This window comes from Heliconius melpomene, chromosome 10 (assembly GCF_056956725.1).
Source record: "Heliconius melpomene rosina isolate 202511_hmr_F chromosome 10, ASM5695672v1, whole genome shotgun sequence".
Classification (NCBI taxonomy): Eukaryota; Metazoa; Arthropoda; class Insecta; order Lepidoptera; family Nymphalidae; genus Heliconius; species Heliconius melpomene.
This window is the reverse complement of record NC_140398.1, coordinates 5,695,003-5,719,365: the sequence shown is the minus strand read 5'-3', so window position 1 is coordinate 5,719,365 and position 24,363 is coordinate 5,695,003. Positions and strand designations below refer to the sequence as shown.

The 24,363-nt window shown below is 31.6% G+C and overlaps 1 protein-coding gene across 2 annotated transcripts in view; it reads left to right on the top strand.

Annotated features, from left to right (window-relative positions):
• tup (LIM1_Isl and LIM2_Isl domain-containing protein tup) overlaps positions 1 to 24,363 on the top strand; it is a 41,614-nt gene that overhangs the window by 5,429 nt on the left and 11,822 nt on the right. For both annotated transcript variants that reach the window (XM_085190822.1, XM_085190820.1), the window contains exon 2: positions 21,097 to 21,286. In XM_085190822.1, coding sequence (XP_085046948.1) covers positions 21,097 to 21,286 — 190 coding nt within the window. The remainder of the gene's footprint in view (positions 1 to 21,096; positions 21,287 to 24,363) is intronic.

Genomic DNA, 24,363 nt, shown 5'->3' with positions numbered 1-24,363 from the left:
TTGAACGTACCTACAACCTGTATGCTTAAAGTCACACACTTGTGCCTCTCTCTATTTAAATATCTGTATAAAAATATTTTCTAAGTTTGTTAAAATTGTTCTTATGTCCGAATTCAAAATTTAATAGAAACATGAAGGAGATTTCATTTACCTTTAAAAGTAATCGTTGTTTTTTTCTTTATAGTTACTTTTTTTACTTTTATGGTATAAGATTAACGAATGAATACCTTCTAACTAGGACCTTCTAACCAAACCTATACAATTTTAATAAGAAAAATAAATTCCAAATAATTATTATACGACGCCTTCTCTCTCTTCCGGCCTAGAAGCCTATTTAGCATAACATCGACTTTTTATCTGTCCCACATAAATTTTTAGGTAATTTACCGAAAAAATTGACAAAACTGACAGCTTATCGGCTAACAAATATAATTTGTGTTAGAATTTATTCATTTCACTCATTAACGTTAGATTTGACTTAAAACTTAGTTAATCGGACTGATTAGCTACTGTATGAAAATTTATATTTAACGACTAATTAGTAGTTCCGGCGGAAATAGTATTTTTCGGTGTATTTTTAACCAACTTTAATTAAAAAAGGGTTAACAGTTTAACGTGTATGTAGGTATGTGGTTTGGTTGTAATTGGATAATATTTGAGTGTGACGATCTATTTAGTATTTTAAGCATGTATTCTAAATTTTGTAAGAGTACGTATGTCAGTCCACAAATTTCTCGAAAATTAAAAATTATATCGAGATTCCTGAATTCCGATTTCTAATTCCTCCAGAATTTGGCGGAAAATATGAAACAATGAGTGTCTTAATACTAGGTTCCCTCTGCCTACTCCACTGAGGGCAGTTAAAAGTGCCGGGCTTTGTAAAATCAGGAAAATTGTAGCAAAATTGTATTTGAACTAGCAACTATGACTTACAGTGAACACAGTGAATGTCTACTGCACCATGACGATCTTTACTTAATTAAATAACTAATCACCGTGAAAAACAAACAAATTAATCGTAAATACCTACAAAATAGATATAAAATACAAAAATTATTACATTAATAAAACGCAGCTGTGCGCTACTATTATAAAAACCTGTTTTACTTCATATACATTACATGTCTTGCATATAATAAACATGTAGTGTTTTTCTCTATAAAACAATTCTGAGAGGAACGAGTGTTGAACGAGCGAGCAAAATGCGGCATTGAGCTACGCAATGCCTCTACAATAGAGCTAAAAGTGGATAACTGAGTGTTTTGACACTGGGTTCCCTCAATCTACTAAGTTATATACGTGATACTAAAAAAGTAGTGTTAAGATTTATTTTTTATTGCTTTTAGGCACAAAGAACGTTGATGTAACCCAACGCTGTATTTTATTCGACTAGACTAAAAACATATGGATACGAGAGTTTCCATGATTTGGAATTGAACCCACAACCATCACATCTCATCACATCGAGCTACATATTATTAACAGACAAGAATTTCTTTTAATTTATTCTCAATTAATAGGATTAAATTATTTAGAATATTTTAAAATAGTTTTAGACTATAAAATTGTATAAAACAACTTTCCTCCAAAAGACCACCGACGAATCTAATAATATTAACTAAATAATAGCTTCATTGAGAATGAAAGGGACATTAGAACTTTTTATTTAGATTGACTCCCACGCACTTTATGGTACCTACATGCAGACAGATATACGATTTATTATACCTATATTTTCTGTTAAAAACGGCAGAAAAAATACAAGACTTTAGTGACCAATTACTCTACTCTATGTATATAGAGAGAGAGAGAGATGTATGTGACATAAGTGACGACATATTCCATAAATAATATCAAGATTTGCGTAGTTGGTAGGTTGGAATCTCTCATTTTACTACTTGGCTGGTACAAAAATGCTAGTAAACGCTTACATAATTAAATTGCAACGGTCCCACTGCCGGATTCGAACCCGATATATATCTGCAGTAAATTTAGTTAGGCTATCTTAGTGGCGCTGTGGAACACGGACGATAAACACAAATGAGTTCGATTCCCAGTCAGAGAATTTTTGTTTCCTATCCTCGCTCTGGTACCAAACCAGCAACTTTGGCAACAGAAAATTGAGTAGGTACTGCCACTCAACACGCACTTTCTCGAAAATTGGACGGAAAGTAGGGAAACGAGTGTCTTAACTCTAGGTTAAGCTGCTTGTCATAAAATATGCGGGAAAAGCGTGGGAGAAAATAAAAAAAAAAGACTCAATTAAACTGACTAAGTGCCTATATTACTTTAATTCTTAAACATCAATTCTTAAAGTAACATTACTTAAGCGGTGGACTGTACCCACCGGAACTACTCAGATCGTTATCGGATTTCAAAATCATTTGGACACGAGGCGCCCAAGATTTTGATCTAATTAAGTGAGAAATTATTGATTTTTTTTATTGAGCTTTTTACTTTAAGTTGCCGACGGAAGACTAATTTGGTAGCTTAATATGTATTGTTATAATAAATCAATGTGTAATACAAAATGCACTTTCACGCTGTATCCCGTTTATAGCAGGATAGCCTAGTGTTGAGACACTCCGTTCTTCACTTTCTAAGTCGACATTTCTCTGAGTGTTGAAGCTATTTAAAACTATATTTAAATAGTTAATAAATTCATTAAAATGTTTTAGGCTTTTTTTTTCTTAACAAATAATCTTATGCAAATTCCTAATAAGTTTGACAGATAATTTGAGAGGGTATCCAGTGTCAAGACACTCCGTTCTCCCAATGTCTCGACATTCTTTCTTCAAAACTTTGTCGATCAAAGTGAAGAAAATAAAATAAAAATAATCTATCCCCCGAATGGAGATAGAACCCACTAATTTAATTTATTTTCAATCTAATACTGTGAAAATACTCTCGCAATTATTTTCGAAACCACAACATATTAAGAACCTAAGATTTTCAAGTAAATACTTTTGCCTTCCCTACAAAGCTAAACCTACTGACTGTTGAAGATAGCGGCCTGATCAAACACTCGAGAGCATGCACCGCGGATGGAAACGAAAGGGAATTGCAGCCGGTAATCTATTTATAGATATATGGAGATATCTTGAATAATTTTAGTATGTGGGTCTTAAGCATTACGTGCGTAACTCAACGCCGAGTTTTTTTCAAATTGATATGCCATAATTTAGATATCTATGATTTTGATTATCAGATAACTACTATCTAGTGGTAAAGTCGCTTGTATAGGAGAACGAGGAGAGGCACTACATAGTGCCTAGACACTTCTTTACTTATTTGTCCACTTTGTGCCCAAATTTGGGATGTTGCGTGTTCAGTAGTTGAACTTAACTCAATTTCATATGAAGAAAGTTTATTTATTTATTATTTTTATTTATATAGTATTTCTGCGCTTTTTTGTTTATTTTACTAAAGAAAGTAAAAATGGTGAAGCTATAAAAATGTCTACACAAGAATTGAACCAGCAACCTTTAGATCTTGTCAAGAAACGTCCACCCACCCTACACATCATCTAGTTACCAACCCAAACTATATTTAAATTAAGCAAAAATCCAAAACCAACTTTAAATATAAAAGTTCCTTTATCTGCTACGTAAATTGTGTCAATTATGTCGATGCATTTTTGCCTTCGGGTGAAATAAGTATAAAAAAAAACCTTTACCCCGCCTCGCTACCTTGGCGCCGTGGTGAGATAAGGAAAGGCCCCTTTTTTCTTATGTCTTTTATGGGACGATAATAATAGTTTTTTTTAACCCGTTCGCTCCTCCATCTAATATAACGTGAGGATTGGCGATTCATTTGGTTGGTAGTTTTGGTTCTTACTTTTGTAATAGGTTCCCCGCATATAGGAGGATAGGCAGAGGGAGCCTAGTGCTAAGATATTGCGTTTTACCTGGGAATATTCAACGCATCGCTTTGTATTGTTATCAGAGCAGAGAAATAAAATTATAATGTTTCTATAAATAAAAAAAAGCAAGTTCGTAATTTGTGATTTGGAAATATAAATCATCCATATTTATCTTTGTAATGACGTGTCATAATCATATTTTTTATTATTATTAAATATACTAACTTGTAATTTCCCATTGTTAAGCTGAGGTCTCTCTCCAGTTCTTCTACTCTTGATTATTTCGTGGCGATTAATGGTCTAGATCTGTCTACCGTCTCCAGTTTCGGTCTGCTAATTTATCTTTTAGAGTTTGTAGTCTAATCAGTAGAGATTTTCCTCAATGACTCCTTAGACATGCGGCAGACATGTAGGTACCCTATATATTTACATATTTTAATTATTTGTACATAACGATACATATCAAGACCCAAAAATATGTTTTATTCTGAATAATATTGGGATCTCGTGACCATATTTAAAAATAATTCAAAGTATAGTTTAGGCTTCTAAACACAAAAATATGTTAAACACAAAAATTTACAAACTATCAATTTTGTATGTAGTTGGTATATTATACCTATTAAAAATCATAAATATTACGACAAACCGTATAAATTGTTAAAGACTATTAAGAAATTGCATGAAATTTATCTTCATCCTTACTTTTTTTTATTATGATTGAATCGTTAGAAATTTGGAAATGTGGGTGTTTATGTGAAACACCCACATTTCCAAATTTCTAACGATTCAATCATAATTTGCCACAAACAACGCCCACTTTGACGGCTGTCAAATTCAACTGACATCTTCTTTCGTTTTTACGTTTATTTTGACAATACTTTTTTTTTCTAGCATCGGTCAGGCACGCACATTTTTTTGTAGTGACGTATACAGCCAAAATATTGTTAGCGAAGATATTTTGCGAACTGATAAGACCGGCGCCTTGAGGATTGGGCTCCTTAATCTTTTAAAAATATGCGTCATGTGCTTTCTTTTGTTTTTTTTTATAGAAATTCTTACGTTTACTCACGTTTTATGTGACATTTGTCGTTGTGTTTTTTTGTAAATAACATCGATATTTTCAGTAATTGTAATGGGAAGTAGAAAATATTATAAACATCAGGATATGAATAAATAAAATGGAATGAAAAAGTATATAATTTTATCTATTGAATTGAATACGTAAAGCGTTGTGTTTCTTTATATTGACGTTTTACTTCGTTTTCACTGGACAGTCAAATATAAACAGGTTAGCAATAAAATATAAGCAACAAACTATTGGATTCCACTCCAAATAATTTGAGATTAAAATACAAAATTCCCATATTTTTGCCAAAAATGAATTTTCAATAAACTTAAAACTAAGGACCTTTATCGCTTACTTAAGCTACTTTTTGTTTGTAACCTGAGGCCTCTAAGACAAAAGGAAAGTATGGTGACAATTATTAGAATACCCATAAAATTTCCCAAAATATACCCTATTTTGTTTAATTAGGGTTGATTTTTCAATAATTACAGAATAATATAAAAAAGAACTAGGCGCCACACTTTTGTCGCCTCCGATATCCGGTATGAAAGAGAATCTTGTGTTTTTTTTTCTCATTTTTTTTTCGACACAGTAGGTCAGTGACCACGCCAGTGGTCTATATACCCTAATGATTTATAGGGCTGACGGTGGCGACAGTCCAGACCAGTTTTTTACAAGTTACATGTGTTGAAACTCCTTTAAAATTCTTAAGGATTTATTTTATTGAAGATTTTTAATACCGTCTTGGCGCAGTCGGGAAGCGTATGTATACATGATGGTTGGAGGTTTGTTATTACTAACAACAAAAATCTTGGCTTTATAAGTAAAGCTAAGATTTTTGTTGTGGAATACCTTATTCCTTGAGCTTCCTAAGGCACATTCAAGGAATAAATTATTTACATTTCCTCGCTATAGTGAAAAGACAAAGCGCGGCTTTTAGTTTTTTCACTCAACATGCAACGTCTCAAAAATTGAGAGGTGCGTGGGCAATGGAATGTCTTAATAATAGGTTCCCCGTTTCCCCTGCGTTCCCTTATATATGCGAGATACTGCGTGAAGCTAAAAAAATATCAAAATTTAATCTAAAGTTGAACCATACATACACTTTTTAAGTGGTGTTAAGGAAGTGAGTGAAGAACGGAGTAGAACACGTGGAATGGTCAGAAAGAAATCCAAAAAAAAAAACAATTTTGGCCAACGATCAAAATTCAAAGGTCAAGGAATCCGATAAGCAAACTAAATATTTAAAACGGTGTCAGAACAATTTCATCGTAACTTTATATAGTAAATACCGCGGCGTTGTCCACAAATATTGCCCATTAATCTACTAATATTTATTGTTTGTTTTGTACGAATTTTCTCACGAAGCTCTGGTTGTGGGTACTTACTCGTACGTATATTGGGACGGTCCCATTCTTTTAATATACATAGGTGTTTATAATGAATAGGCGTTCGAGCGTGTTGAGAAAAATTGATGTTCTTATACAAATAATTTTATTATATCTTGCGCTTTGCGTAGTGGGAAACGAAGCGTCTTCATGGAGTATGGAGTATTTTGACATTAGGTTCCCATGTTCCCTCTGGCTACCCTGCTATGCGTGTGATACAGCGTGAAGCTGAAAAAAGGTAGATTAAAGAATGGAAAGAACTGAGAGAGGATTTTTCGAATTCCTTAAGGAACGGAATAAAACTGTGTTTTCCATTTTACATCTTAAGCGCAAGCAAAGTAACGGTTGACGACTTGTATATATTAAGTATTATAAATAATAAATAATTAATCGTCATGCATCTTTGCGTTTTACCGTTTTACTATGAAGTCACTGGCGCCAGAATGATTCATTATTTTTTATAACAGATTTAGTCATGAGAGGCCAGCCGTGGCATAGAGACACAAGGGTGCGACTGTAAAAGAGACAGAGAGACAGGATTTAGGTTCGATTCCCACTCGAGTAAATGATGCCACATAAGGAGGCAGAGCGTGGCGTTGAGTTCCGCCACTAAACACACAATGCCTCCAAGGCGGTATGATATGAATTCAGCGGTAACCGGTATTGTTTAATGGGAACGGATTGTCCCAAGGTGATGCTTAAAAAATAGTCAGGAAAATTAATGCATACTTATTATATTATTTTAGTTGTTTACGCTGTTTCATCAAATAGCAGAGTAGACAGTGTGTACCTAGTATAAAACACTCCGTCCATTAACAGAGAGAATACAAAATATTAAATTATTATGTTTAATTTCTGTTAAATTAATTTAAAATACTGGTGTAGTGTATCATACAGATAATATACAGGAGTCGACTGTCATGTCAAAGTGACAGCTAACTTTTTTTTCTCTCATAAAGGCTTATAACTTATACAGCCTATGATTTTTTCGTTTCTCCTTAGCATTGTCATAAATCCTTTACAGTAGCTTGGATCTGTCGATTTCTTTGTTACTTTTCAATATTTTCGATTAAGTTTGTTGTACAGTGAGTATTAAGCTTTACCTTCGTTGATGTCTTCTGTATAAAGTAAAAATATTTAGGATTTTTGAAAAATTTTTATAATTTAGTATTTTAAATTTTTCTTTTTTAAATTAATGTAATATTATATTTATTTTTCTTAGAATCATAAATATTGCGTGTTTAGATTTTAAGAATTACACTCTTCATAAGAAAGAATAATAATAATTATACTGTTTAAGTTTACAAGCTTAAAAGTATAATAAACACATAAAAGTTATAGTCATAAAAATCAGCTTTACGCTGTATCCCGCACAAGGCAAGGTAGGCAGTGGGAACCTAGTGTTAAGACACTCTGTTTCCCACTTTCCACGTTACTCATGGCGGAACTCTACGCCGCTATTTGATTCGAAACCAGAGCGAATAAATGAAAATATTCATTTAAATAAATATTTTATTTACTGGTGGGGATCGAACCCACGACCAGTCGCGTTTACAGTCACACTCTTTGCCTATGCGCCACGACTGGCCTCTGGTATATTCATATACATATGTAATATACACCTTAACATATAATTATATATTTTTATAAAAATATCTGTGTCTCAGTGTATATCAAACCTAACGGTAAGCTGCTCAGAATACATAATCCGACATATAAAGTATTCAAATTGAAATACACTAAACATAAACAGCAGTATGACCTTTATATCATTTTACGTAAATACGGCTCGTATTGTATTTTGTATCCAGCTTCGTTTGTGCCATTTATTTTTAAATGAAATATTTTTTTATTTAAAAAATAAATATTTTAAAAAATAAATGAGGACGTCCAGCAACAAGCGTCTGACTGTGAACGCGACGTTGCGGGTTCGATTTCCACTCGGGAGAATGAAATGTATAATATTTTAAACTCTGATAACAAGACAAAGCACGTCGTTGAGTTCTGTCTCCATTCAATTTACGGCGCAGAGTAGAATTCCATATTTTTGATTTATCTGCACTTTTATCCGATTTAAAAAATTAGGTTATCATTTCGACATGTAAATACCTATGTCAGCTTAACAGATATTTTTTGTGAAATGATATTGATATGATGATGATGATGATAATAATGACGATGAGAGTCTTAGATGACGTATGCTAAATTTCATAAGAGTATATACGTTTCAATATTGTCCACAAATTTAGTCAACGTTTTATCAAAATCCATTTAAGAATTTTTGAGATATCATTATCATTATCCACATATTTCTGGAGGAGACATGTATTATATATTTACCTGGATACCCAAATAGCAAAAATATTTTTTTATTTATATTTCAATGATATACCTTAGTTATGAACAGCCCAATTAATAAGTACAGTAGCATACACTTTTTTGTTACTGTCAAAATAGCTTATTAGTTACTGAGTGAGACTAAAGTGAGGATTAGTGCCGCATTAGAACGAATATTTTTAACCATAATAATATATATAGAGACGAACACAGGTTCGATTACCGCTTTTAAGAAGCTTTATGAACTATTTCAAAGAAAATAATAATAATACAATAAAATCTTTGTACGTATAATGTAAAAATTTATTCATATCACAAAGAATTTTTAACTAAAAAACTTTAAATATCTGCCGTATAGCTTTACGGAGAGCAAATTCTAACAATTGCATTCATAATTTAAATATAAATTTGGTTCATACAAATTTGAACCTACGACCTTCACGTGTAAAACAATAAAAAAATCCGTACCTTAGCTACCAATATACTTTATTTGATTTGCAAGAACGAACAGACAGCTTTCATAATGTTTACTTTTCTATGTATATAGATGTAGGTCAATACATATCGCCGTCTGCCTTCTATATTTGCATAGAGACGACAAGGACTAATAGGTGGCTATTCCTTAGGTAATATGAAATATCTAGATTCTAGAGGAATTTGGAGTTTTTTAAATTTTATAAAACGTTAAAGCTTAATTAATTGTATTTCTTACTAAAAGTGCATAATTATAGTCCCATAGTTAGTAGTAGGCAGTAGGCAAAAAGAAAAAATATTCCGTTGACAGGCACGATAATTTGTCGTCATACTATAAATACTACGGTTGTAGGTTCGATTCCCACTTGGAGAAATGATTTATTTTAATTTCATCGCCGCTCTAGTAGCAAAACAGCATAGCACCACTCAATGTCTTGATAATTGGGGAACGGAGTGTCTCAACACTGAGTTTCCCTGCTATATTAAAGAAACATCATGAAGCTAAATAAAGACTAGAATAGAGATAAGACAAATTACATAATATATCCGGATACGAACTTAATACCCTCTCGGTCGTCATGCCTTCACAATGAGTCACCGTGAGAATGAAAAGCTACAAGTCATTAGGCTTTATCATATTAATAATATCTGTATTAAACACGCTAGTCGCTACCGGGACTCGGGTGAACACTAAAGTAGCGGGAAAGCGATTTTAATTTTCTAGAATATGTTTTTTTTGGTGGTATTTTCTTAATATTGGTATGGTAATGGTAGAGACCAAATGCTGTTTATAATTGTTTCTTATAAGTAGGTGTATGAAGGTGCTTTATCAGTCTTGGTTAAATAAGATGCGGCGTTAGGTTTCGTTCCTATATTTGTAATGTGTGTTTGGAGAGCAGAGTAATTTAACGCCAGGTTTTTTGCCTATTTCAATAAATACAGAAATTAATACAGTGATAATGAATTCATAATTAAATAAAATTCTACTATTTTGCGTCACGAGAACATGTATATTGCATTGCATATAAGGATAGGCAGGAGGAACCTAGTGTCAAGACACTCCATTCCCCACCAAGTTTCACAGAAAGTGAATATTAAAAAATGACAAAAATAAATCAAAACAAGGTAACTATCTATAGTATCGAACATAATAAAAAGTGTTTAGTTTACTTTATCCAAATGAAATTACATTTAGAGAAATTTAACATGAAACATAACTTTCAAGATAAATTTAGACAATTGGTGACATTACGTATGTTTTACATTTATTTCCGAAATCGAAACGTTCATTTAAGCTTTTATCATTGTAAGTTAAGAGTTTTACAAGCAATTTTAGATTGAAATTTTATTACTAAAGATAATGTACCTACATATGAATAAATGAAATAAAGATACCATTTTTTATAAATCACATATAAAACATAATCGAGTTCCAATGATAATATTTTTGTTTCATATCTCAGCTTTGGTAACACAATACTAACGCCGTGTTTTGAATCGCCACTCATACCCAATATCTCAAATTTGTTTTTCAGCTTCACGCTGTGCCCCACATATAGGCAGAGGAAATCTAGTGTTAATACACTCTGTTCGCCACTAAAGCGATTTTTTTTAAACATTGCGAGTGAAGAAATGAAAATATTAATAAATAATTATTAATTCCCCGGAGTGGGAATCGAACAAACAACTGTCGCGTTTACAGTCACACGCTTGAGCCCATTCGCCACGACAGCCTCAAATTCATGTGGATAACAGAGAAAGGAGTGTGTTAATTATAGGTTCTGACTACCTTTTCAAATGCTGGAGATGTAAAGATGGGTTAATTTTTATATCTTTCTTGAATAAAATTACAGATAAATGCTAATTCAAAATGATTAGGAATAAAAATTCATAGAGATAAAATGTAAAATAGGATTACGTATCTATATTTAATACATACCCGTATGTAAAACACACTGAATAGGTTAGTAATATCACATTAGCTACTGAGATTCAGCTTCTAAAACATAAGATAAGGTCTACTGTAGCTTCACGCTTTATCCTGCACAAAGAGTAGAAAAAAGTGTTAGAATCTATTATCCATATTAGAGGTACTGAATGTTGGATAAATATGATAATTTAAAGCTATACAATTTGAAAAATTGTTTTTTATATCTAAATATTCGTCTAAGTAGAATTCACACGACCATCGAGGGCAGTCACGCATGTAGTCGTGCCTAGTATAAATGCCACGATGCGGCCAATATTAATTTATTAATAGCTAGCGACCCGCTCGCGGCTTCAACCGCTTGATCTACATAATTATTAATAACTAATCTGCATTACTTTTGTTTTCTAATAATAATATCATTTTAAAATAATAACTATATCTATATTGACGAAGTACAGTTACAGACAATTCAATGAAACAGCAATATTTATAGCAAATTTGTCGAACAACGTTCTTTAAAATGGTATACCTAACTTCATTCATTCAAATTCATTATTAAACATATTTTTAAAAAAATAAATAATACACACTTTTAATGGCCCAACACCAAGGTCGATAGAACGAGATAAAATCTCAATTTGATGTCTAAATTCACATATCGAACGCCATCTTGAAATATTATTGAAAAAAAAAAAGAAACATGGCGTCCGAGTGTCAAATGATGGAAGATATCGAGCCTTTGCCGTTCCTAGTGTTACGCTTTATTAGATCGGTTTAAACTTTAAATATAGTTTATAAATTAAAATTCCTTAGTCCATTGGGCCGTAACGAGTAAAAACAGTAAAAATAGGTAAATAATAGTTCATTATTATTTTATGGATGTATAACGTTCAGTCGTAGTAAAAAAATATTAATTACGATTAAATATCTTCACGGTGTAATAGACAGGCAAATAGAGCGGAGTGGGTCATCGCTCTCAGTCGTGTGTTGGGTTGTTACTTCAAACCCTTACCTTTTCATACTGAATATATTAATAAATATTTTAAATATAGTATTTTATAAACTATTTTGCCTATCTTTTAATACATTAAGAAACTAAATTATACTTTCATAGTGCATATTTTTAATAGTGTTTTATATAATTATACAAAAATATGGCTTAAATATAAAAATCTGAAGGCATTGTGAGTCGAGTGGCGGTACTCAACGCCGCGCTTTATCTCGCCACCAGAGCGAAGAAATTAAAATATTAATTATTTCATTTCCTCGAGTGGGAATCGAACCTACAACCTTCACGCTTACATCACACCCTCATGCCCGTGAACCAGAACGGCCTTAATTATTTTTCTTAAGAATAAAGCGCAATCTAATCATTACCTTTGCGATTACTTACTAAAATTCCAATGAGAAAAAGTGGCTGAACAAAAAAACGTGAGGTTTTTTATAATATATCGATACGTAAACACGGAATGCGGCGTCCTTTGGCGGTGCGGGTGAGGCGGGCAAACTCTGAACTTCAACTTGAAGATCGGTAAAAAGGGATTTTAGATATATTTATTTTGTGGTAAGGCTTTTTTGACTGTTTAGGGTTGAGCCTTCGTAGATTGTTTATTTTTTATTTTTTTTATTTAATTTCTGAAATAATCCGTCTTTCTGTTTTAGAAAACGTATAACGCTCGTCACGTTAAAATGTTTATAGACATATACATAAAAAGTATTTGATTTTTGTAAGTGTGTAATAATATACTTTCAAAATTATAAAATTATTTTTATAACTTTTCATTTAAAAATCGTTTTTTATAATTTTTAAAGTGTTTTTTTTAGTTTTATTGTCGTAAAGGGCAAAATTAATGTAGTATGCACAAAATAGCATTATTTTAGTTTTTATAATAATAATTGAAATAAATAATAATGAAAGTGAAATGCTGGGTCAATTTATAGTCGATTTAGTGCAGGTAAGTTAAAGTTCAAGGCAACTGCTAAATTTAGGTAAAATACAGGGCTATTAACTATATCTATCAGAGGTAGTCGTGGTGCAGGGGCACAAGCATGCAACTCTAGTTATGAGGCCAAATGCGGCGTTGAGTACCGCCACTCAAACAGAATGCCTGCAGAACTATCATATATCATCTTACTTTCACATAGTAATATACACCTATTTTACACATATATGGTTAGTAAGTAAATAGGATACGAAACAAATATATATATATGTTTAGCTTTACACTTTATGTCACACGTAGCTGGGTAAGCAGACGGAACTTAGTGTTAAGGCACTCCGTTCACCATATCCATATTTTGCTGCAATATTTTTTTAATGTATTTACATGACATTGGCTGGCATCAATGCTAAACTAGCAAATAATTTATTAAAATTTCTTATCAATAATGACTCAATGACTTCAACGAGAAATTTAAGAAAAATAGAGATCATATTTTTCATATATAAGTTGTATAAAGTAGATTTTGTGTGGCCTAGTTGTACAAATATTTGAATTATTTCTGAAACGAGAAACGGAGTACTTTAGCACTAGGTTCCCTCTGCCTACCCTGCTTTATGCGGAAGGTATAAAGCTAAATAAAGTATAGGTACACTACTTAATTTCCAACGTGTTAATATCTAACATACATCTCTCTCACAATAAGGTATTTTTCGACCAAACCCTATTTCTTTATTTGTTTTAACTATTATAGACATATGTAGGATCTCCATAAATATGTAAGGTTGGTAAGTGATTTGTTTTTTAATGGTTTTCTAGAAAAAATAGGTTTTATAAAGAAAATAAAATCTAAAAACAAATTTCAATCAGGGTAATATTTTTATTATTATAATTTTATAAATCTGATAGTGGAAAGGCAATTTAAAAAAAACTAATTATTTATTATAACAAATTAATATTAACATAATAATTATAAATGCTTATTAAATTCATTGTTGAATAATCAACATATTTTTTTTTTTAAGTTAATAATAAGAAGAAAAAAACAATCATTTGACTAGGGACTAAGTATTGAAAGTAATTGAAAGTGCTTAAATGAATGCCAAAAAAAAGATGATCTTATTAAAGTTATTATAAAATGCTTTTAAAAATATATATATATATTAATAGAAGATACTTTTATCCCATTCTGATAAATCCCAATGGCTTCCCTACTCTGAACGTCCTTTAACCGATGCCGCGGTAGTAGTCGCTAATTTAAAACGTCCTTTTTAAACAGTGTTATATCAACAAGCGTGTCAATACGGGTCACATTCCCATCCTTCAGAACTACCTATTCAATAAGATGTAAAGGTAATTTAATTTAATTATTCATACAATTTTCACCTTAAATGCAGTGTAAATTTGAATCTTAACTGTTTGTTAAGTCATTATACTGTAGTTTTCACTGTTTTATTAGATTTTGAATATTGAGACGTTTGAAGATTTATATTGTAAATAAGTTTATACTTGCGGTTTTTTAACCCATAGCAGGGTAGGCAGAAGGAACCTGGGAGTCTAATGTTAAGTTTATTTAATTTTTCCCATTGAGACACTTCTTTTCCCCATTTTCGGCTCAATGGCACGAAGAACTCAATGACGCGCCTAGCTTTGTTCTATACTCTATCTTTATAATTTACAGACGAAACTATTGAACTTAGAAAGTAAAATTTGTCGTGTAGATTCGGCAGTGTAGGGGAGAACTAAGAAAGGACATACGTACATAGCTACAGTCTCTATCCTTTGCAAGATAGCTAGAGAGGACGTGTGCATACCTATTTTGCCTCGTCCACTGACATCAACCTCTTCATACATGTCTTCCGGGGAGTCCTCATGCTTTTCATGCCTTTGCTCCCACTCAAACTAACGGAGGATTTTTCGATATTTCTATGAAAACGGGAAAAAAATAAATTTTCTATATTACATCTCAAAGTCCAAACAAACAATATTGCAGTCGACGAGGCAAGGACTTTATATTTCATCCAGATATAGATAAAATTTATTATGAAACTAATTTGCAGTCGGCGGAATTCTGTATAAGGAATCTTTTTTCTTTATTATCTTTTTACTTTGACAAAGCGCGGAGTTGTGTTCCGCCAGCCAACATGCCATGAGAGTGGAGTGTCTCAACACTAACTTCTCCCTGCCATGCTAATGTGAAAGAAAGAAAAAAGAATTAATTTATATAAGCCTTGTTCTTAAGAACAAGTACAGTATCCCGATGGTAATCGCGGAGATACGCGGCGGCTTTGTTGTGCCGCCTACTTTGATTATTGGTGTTAGGGTTGGCACATGTTTGATTATACAATGTTATTATATATTTATAAAAGAAATAGTAATTTTGTAGAAAGATTATATTATAGAAAGCTTAATTTAACATGTCCTTTTTCAGTGGCAAAGTTACTGAAACCTTAGTTTTATATATTTTTATATTCACATTGTATCCCGCATACGGCAGTAAGGTAAAGGGAATCTAACGACGCAGTTTGTCTTGTCACCAAATGGAGGAAAATAAAAATGATTCTTTCTTTCCGAGAGGAATCGAACTCACAACCGAATACAATCTTACAGTAATACGCCGCTATATATTTTTTAATTTTTTTTAACTTTCACTTGTCCATTTACTATACAATACACTATACTATACAATTTAATTAATTGAATTATAGTAATAAAAAATCAACTAAATAACAAATTCTACAAAACCCGGATAAAATGTTATAGTTTAAGACCGTTTCGCTTATTCTACAATTAATTAAGTTAATCCCAAAAGTAATAATATTTTCAAAATGTTGTACAACCCTAATCCGCATAGTCGGCTCATTATTGACACAATAAATTCTAACGCACGCGTTTTTAAAACCAGCTTCACACAAACACCTACGATGTGTGCATTTATACACATACACGTATAAATACACAACATTTCCATGTGTGTGTGCACACAAAAGTGTATGATATGTATACGCATGGGTGTGTGTCTGTGTGTGTGAGATAAAGACAATTAATGTACAGCCTCTGCCAAGTGTTAGATATATTATTATTGTATCTGTGATTTTCGTAATTACCTGTATTAAATGACCGTTACTACTGAACGGCAGGGTGTTTATCTACTGAGGTAGGTGCGTGTTCGATATCTATATATAGATAAGTATGATCATAATATTATGTCATATGTGAGACGGTCGTAGTTATGGGGCACAAGTGCGATTGTAAGCGCGACGGTTGTTAGTTCGATTTCTACTAGGAGAAATGAAATATTTAACAACGCCGCGCTTAGCCTTGTTAAGCCTATAGAATGCAGCGGAAAGTGAGGAACAGAAGTATCTTATCACTGGGAACCTAGCACTTTCTGCTTACTATGCGGAATACACGGTGAGAATATGAAAAAAAATTAAAGAACAATAAATTACAATGTTGAAAAATTATAAAATCTATAGATAATAGAATAAACAAAGTATATAAATAATTATTACAGGTATACCTATCTAATATTTTTTCCTTTGTGACGTTCAGTTGTTCTCAATTATTATATTTATAAATAAATACCTATCTTTTAAATAATAGGTATATTTTTAGAGCATCTAAATATATCTCACATGTGGCTAAAATATTTAACGTCAAAAAATGATTTAACCAGATACGTTTAGTACGAAAAAGGTGTTAAAAAGTCACATAATTAGTAGGTATGTACGAAGAAAAATAGAAGCTACACGTGTTTTTCTAATAAAAACAGTTAGATGACGTGTGTAAATGATAATGTAAGTAACTTCACGCAGTATCCCGCAAGGCAGGGAACCTAGAGTTGGAACACTCCGGTTCACACGTATCACCCAATTTTCGAGGAATTGTACGTTGAGTGGTGGAACTTAACGCCGCTCTTTGTCTTGTTACTCAAACCAGGAAATGAAAACAAATATAGTAGATAAAGTATAAATAAGTAGGTATTTATTAAGCTGGAAGATCTTATTAAAGTATTTCTTTAATTTTTAGAGGTTGGCCTAAGTATATGAATTTAGCGACATTCACATTCACTGCGTAAATCAACGCTGCACGTCATCTACTAAAACGGGGAAATAAAAATCATTTGTTAACTCGAGTAGGAATCGAATACACTACCCACCGCCCTATGACTTACACAATATTGGGCTCATACATTGTTAAACTAATAGGTTACTTACATTGTATCATTTAATTACAATAATTACTATTAAAATCCTATTTTACGATAGACCTTAAATAGTGTTGTCATAAATAAAGCTACTGAAGCATAAAACAATAAAATTTAAATCATTAAATTTTTATATATTAATTAAAGTAGTTAAAAGTTTTTTTTTTTTATATAATTAAGCGGCAAACCAAAGTCGTTTCGGTTTAATTAATTAATAAATTTAAAACTTAATTTATGTACCTATGTTTGTTTTGATTTTGTATTAGAATTTCATTGGAAATATGGCGCCATGCTTTTTTTGTTTGTTGTGTAGGTGGTTAATAATAATTAATATATTTACTAAATTAAATTTTATTTGTAGCTACTTAAGATAGCCAATGTGAAGTAGTGGGACAGCCTCAAGCTATAATGGTGATATTTGTGAGATCGATTCCTATTCGAGAGGATGATTATTTTAAATTTATTTAGGTATCGCTCTTGTAGTAGATAAAAAGCACTGGACAAAGCGAGGCGTTGAGTTCTCTCTCTCTCTCTCTCTTCTCTTCTTATATTCTGCCTGTCTACCCAGATATATGCGGCAAAGGCGTAAAGCTGATCGATCATAGGCGTTGGAGTTAGGGTGTCCAGGAGGGAATTCCACCCAAAAAAAATTTAAATAAAAAAATTAACTTTGAAAAATAAATAAAACTAATCTATACACAAAAAGCTGTAAATAAGTTTTAAAAATATTTACATAAATAACGGTAATTACCACTATGTAAGCGAGCTCAGAGGTATATAAAACATTCTATAGCTTAGCTAAAGTAATCGGAGCGTACAGAAGCGGGTTCTAATCCCACCGTAAACAATATTATATACAAAAAAAAGCGAATTAATATGACCTTAAAAAGTGCACTTAAAATTTTTACAAGGTAACCGTAAAATAAATAACCATTCGTCAATTAAAAATCGCGGAAGACCAAATTAAAGACCTCCACTATAAAGTAATCCATCATAATATAATACAGTAAGTACCTATAATTAGTTGAGAAATTAAATATACTATATATATATATATATATATATATATTGTTTTTATTCTTTACGTATTTTAGTTGTTATTGTAGAAAAAATGATAAGTGATAACAAATAGGCCATAATAAAATTACATGCTTTAGGTTCATTTTTTCAACTTTGCGATGAATCCCAAGTACTTATAGCAGGGTACCTAGAGAGATCCAAGTGTCTAAACACTCAATTCTTCGCTTTCCGACTGAATTTGAAAAGTGAAAGGTTATGGGTTCGATTATCAATTGAGGAATAGAACTGAATAATACGAGTAGGATCTTTACTATCTGTATAAATATTATAAAGTTAAATAATCTAATTAGTTGTACGCGCTAATCTCAGGAACTGTTGGCTCTAATTGAAAACTTCTTTTTGTGTCGGACAGTCCATTGATCAAAGAGGTCAAGCGTCATAAGAACAAGCAGCTACCTCCATTTGACCACGCGGGCGAAGCCGCATTCAAAAACTAGTATACGGAAGAAATCTTTGTAACAATGTATTTCTGGTGTCATTTGAAACGAACAATTATTAGGTATAAAAGGATAATTAAGTTTATTGTTCTTATAATTGTTTAAGTGGCCTTGTTGGAGGGAAAGGCGGTTTTTATTTGTTTTTTTAGTCTGTGCCTACTTTTTTATTGCTCAATTTAGTTTTTTTTAGTTATGGTTTTTAAGCGTGCCCGTTGAATTTGGATTACTGTAATTATTATATTTGGAATATATTTTTTTAATATTTAATTATTTCATTTTTTCGCTCTGGTAGCGAGGCAAGCGCGGTGTTAAGTTCCGCCACTCATCACCCAATGTCAATGGAACAAAGTATTAAATGATGTAATGAAAATTAACTTTAAAGATTACAAAAATAGACGCATTGTATGCTATTAGCCATCGACGTACCATTTACTTTATCTTGTCAGATCATCGTAACACAAATATACATTTTCAATACAATGGGAATTGAATCCGCAACGATAGAAATAAAAAATCTTTAATGTTATTAACAAGAAGGCGGTTTCAATTCTAGCTATTATAATATTTTCAAAACGCTTCTTTATAGGTATACCTTTGCTCACTAAACTTTTAATTTTGTATTTCCTATGTGTTTTTATGTGCAATAAAGAATATATATATTTTCGTACAATCTGATTATGAACGCACTCTACCTAGCTGAGTAGATAGATCGAAGATACTTAGCACTTACCTACTTTTTTTTTATTTCGTTATCTAAGTTGAATTAACAACGCAAATAAAGTTTTACAAAAATACTTATAGAGGCATATTTAACCACTTGTATAAGTTTAGAGACATTTATTTGAGAGAGATTTGTTTAAAGAATTCTTTAAAATACAGTCATACACACAAAAACATATTCATATATATGTATATTATTTAGGTATATGACCCTAACCAAAAATATCTATTAATCATAAATATATAATATTAATCATACATTATTCATGCCATAGAGTAGCTACGAGTATATGACTATAATAATAATATGACAGAAACACAAACAATATGACAATATATAATGCGTCTATAAATAAAAGCGAATAAAGGCCGTCATTAAATAGCATTTTGTAACAAGAGTGTGAAAGCGAGAGGTACAGAGGGAGAGAGATGGATTCATAAGTAGGTGTGGTCGGACCACGCCCATCGAATATCGATTTGAGCACAGATAAATTATTCATATTTCCATAGCATGTTTACGTTTTGACCATTTTATTTTATCTATGGCTATTTGCATTTTATGAATAATCATTCGATTGTTTGTTTTTTTTTTGTGTTTATAATCGATATTCGTGAACGTGAATTATTTTTGTAGATTTATTTGAGATAAAATAAAAATATTTGCATATTTCTTGTGGGACTTTGATTTATTATTAATAGTAGGTGCACATATAGATATACAATTGTTCACAACTTGTGTAGAACTTGAAGAAATTTTTATTTACATCTAGGTTTGAATTCTATTATGATTATTGATGTAGCTAGCACAGTAATAACAGAAAGCTTGAATGGATATAGTTACTCAGCTAACACATACTGCTATAAAAAATATGTTCATACCACAATAATGTGACAAACCCTTAAGTATTTACATAACCTTCATTCTCCAACAAAGGATGGTCATATTTGTGGAACTCAACGCTGCACTATGCCTCTTTACCAGAGCGAGTAAATAAAAATATTAAAAATTTAAACAAATAAATTAAAAATACAAAAAACAAATTGTAAGACAGACAAAGATAGCTCTCGTTACGGATTTTATTGAACTAGATATAGTGAGGTGGGTCTCAATAATGTCCTAATATTATTTCTATAACAAGACGTCAATGGAATAAGAAATAAGAGGTGTGAAGATATTTTATTTTATTAAGTACATAGATAATAAATTACAAATGGAGAACGTCGTGGTGCAGCAGCATGGCGTCGGAAAAACGCCACGATCGATTCCCACTCGGGGCTATCAATTATATTAAAATAACAAAGCGCAGCGTTTAGTTCTTCCACTCAACGCCTTAACACTAGGGTCTTTAGGCAGAGGCCTACCTACAAGAGTTTGCGTAAAAATGAATGAATACCTTATTTTTTTATTATTTTTTAAATTACTTTTTAATTTTTGAAGTCCCTGTGAAATGCCAGTATTCAGCTGCTAGTAGCATCCTAATATTATAATTATGCCAAAGTTCCTTAGAATTGATGACTTGGTCCACTTTCACACAAAAACTATGGATGTAGATGAAAGCCTTTTGTATAGCAACAATATTACAATATTTTAAGCGGGCGAAGCCGCATTTGGCGCACTAATTTATTATATTTTTTTCCTTTTTTTACAGAAAAACTCCGCTTATCCCTATGCGTAGGGTGCGGAGGTCAAATCCACGACCAGTATATACTACGAGTGGCACCGGATCTAGAGTGGCATGCCGCTTGCCTCAAATGTCAAGAATGTAGACAGTTCCTGGATGAATCCTGTACGTGCTTCGTGAGAGACGGGAAGACGTATTGCAAGAGGGACTATACTAGGTGTGTGGTGGTTATAATTTTTCTATACGAGTAGGTAGTGATGATTGCTAAGGATATTGACTATTTTTATATTATTTGCATTTTACTGTGTAAATATAAGGTAATTAGTGAAACATCATCCAGTTCTTTAGTTTACATAGAATTAATTTTTTTTGGTTTTACGCTACATATCGCATATAAGAAAATACCCAGAGCTCGACGCCCTGCTATGTCTAGATACCAGAGCGAAAAAATAATTAATTCCCCCTACTCTACAGTGCGGGTAGACTAACTTTTTTACTGTCTATCTTACTTATTTTTTTCTTTAAATAAGATCTTACTGATGAAAAACTTCTATTCCAAAATAAGCATATTAGGCATGAAATGACGTTCCATAATATTAGTAAATATTAGTTTACTATTTCCGGGAAAATATTTTATATCTTCATTTTATTCGTTCTGGTGTAGAAGCAAAGCGCGACGTTGTGTTCCGCCATTCAACACGCAATGCTTCCAGAATTCGGCGGAAAGTGGGGAGCGGAGTGTCTTACTATGCTTCCTCTGCCTATCTTGCCACATGCTAGATACTGCAATGCTGAAAAAAAAACGACTAATTCAGTTGCTTCCTTGTTTACATTATGACGAACATGTGACATGTGCGCTATATATAAGAAATTATCACCTAAATATTGTTGATATTGCTGTAAATACTATTGAATAGAAATAGAATTGCTTACGTACAATACAAGTTAAATTTATCAACAAATATTATTTGAAAGTTTCTGGTTAACGTATGCTTCATCTAAACTTTCCATTAATATCGTGATATTAAGATTATTGATATACCTAATTTTATTTTATTTATCGTATATGTTTTTTTATTTATATTGTTTTCTAATTTTTTTTACCCCTGGATCCTAATGATTCCATTTTTAAAGACAATACAAGTAACACATTAAATCTTAATTATAGCTTTGAACTTTAATTATTTATTGATAAAGTTAATCTTAAACTAATGTGGCTTGAAACAACGCGTTTCTGGTGACTTACTAGTAAATAAACACAATAAGAATATTTTTATAATGAATAATCCTACATAGAAAAAAATACTTCTTTATTATCTATATTGAATTAATCATATTTTTTGCCATCAAACCTCTGAAAGAATGATAATGTTAATGACTGCTCCACATAACAGTTTATATTACAACTCCGTTTACATTCCATATTTAGTCTGTGGCCTACGATAAATATCATCTTAAAAAAAACCATAACATGTCAATCAAGCATCGCGGCGCCACTTTTTAAACACAGACAAAATCTAAAGATGAATTCACTAAAATAACTCGTCTGTTTACCTTTTCACCCTTCTATCGCGCGGCTAAAATATAGAATTACACATCAGCAAACAAGTTATGCTTCCACGTGTAAACGGTTCCCTTCATTCTTTTTCTATTAGTAATAGAGAATAATATTGTCTAACGTAAAGTAAAAGTAAATTTGGGCTGTAACACGAATTGTCTTTGCCGCTTTGAATGTGCCGAGAAAAACAAACCGGCGTTATGTATTTTGGCGCCAAAACAAACGTCAGTTTGACAGCGGGCGGCGGGAACCCGATATGTCTATGGTGTGTTTCCGTTCGGAAGATCGATTAGTTTTTTCCTACTAATGCACTATTTATTTTTATATTGCAGTGTTAATTGAAGTTTTCTCACAGTATTCTCGTTCCTTTAACACAATATAGAGACATCATTGAGAGTCATGAAGAGATAATTTGTTATCAAATAAGTAGGTACTTGCTCTGTTCATATATTTACTTATACCTATTTTGGGTAGACACTCGTTTCTTCATGCACCGCCGTATGTTCGAGGTATCCTCTAGCTATCGGACGGACTTTACGTTACCCGAGCAAGAAAATTAAAATTAAATCTACTTCACGCTGTATTCTGCACACAACAGACTAGGCAGAGGGCACCTAGTTTTAAGACAAAGATAAGATTTTTTACAAGATATAAATGACTTGAACACCACAATCTAACAAATATAGTAACGTTGAAATTTATTTTCTATTTTTTTATCTTCATGTTTATAATACTCGTTATGAGAATAGATTAACCTCACGGATATATTTGTTTACATATCATATTTCACTACTTCCACTATCTAATAATTGTTTTATTCCGGAAGCTTTTTAAGGAAGGACGTATCAATTAATAGCGTATTATAAAATTATTTTTTTATAAACATAGAAATCCGTTTTAGTAAAAAAAATCTCCATGTAAAACGAGTTGCGGAACTTAACGCCTCCGGTTACCTAAAGAACCGAAAACAATGGAAATAGATTAAATATATGTATATACTTCAATTTAATTGCCATTCTGTTAATCAGACAAAATAACAAGAGGCGGATGACAATATCGCTAATTTATCTCAGCACCAAATAAATGAATTTATGAATTAAAAATGTAAAAATATTAATTATAAATACTATAATATGTAGTTTAACTGAATAAATAAATATTTTATTAAATATGTTATCCAGACGGGCTATTTTTGTTAAACTGGCTGAGTGAATGTTGATCTTGATGAAATTTCAATAATTAATAAGTACCTACTTACAATTTTATAAGTTTTAAAAAATTAACACTTTAATCCATATATTTTAAAATTTTAATATTATCTAGCAGAAGGAAATAGAAGCTAAACAAAACTAAAAGTATACGTACTCATATTGTTTAACCCAAATCGACCTCACACCCCACAATTAGCGATATTTGAGATGTGACGCGGATATCTCCTTACATTTGTCTAAACATTAACGCCGACTATAAATAGTTACTGTATAACTTATTTTACACGACTTGTGTGGTTTAAAGAACACAGTGATAAATACTTAAATAAAATTAAACAACTTTACACTATAGATAGGCAGATTGAAACTAGTGTTAAGACACTCCGTTTCTGCCTGAAAACTTTATCAATAAACAAATCTTAATAAGCTTTATTGTCACTTTTTACAAAATTATATTAAATGTTTAATTAAAACTGAACTTTTATTTTAAAAATAAATTATATTATTTACATTTTATTATCAATA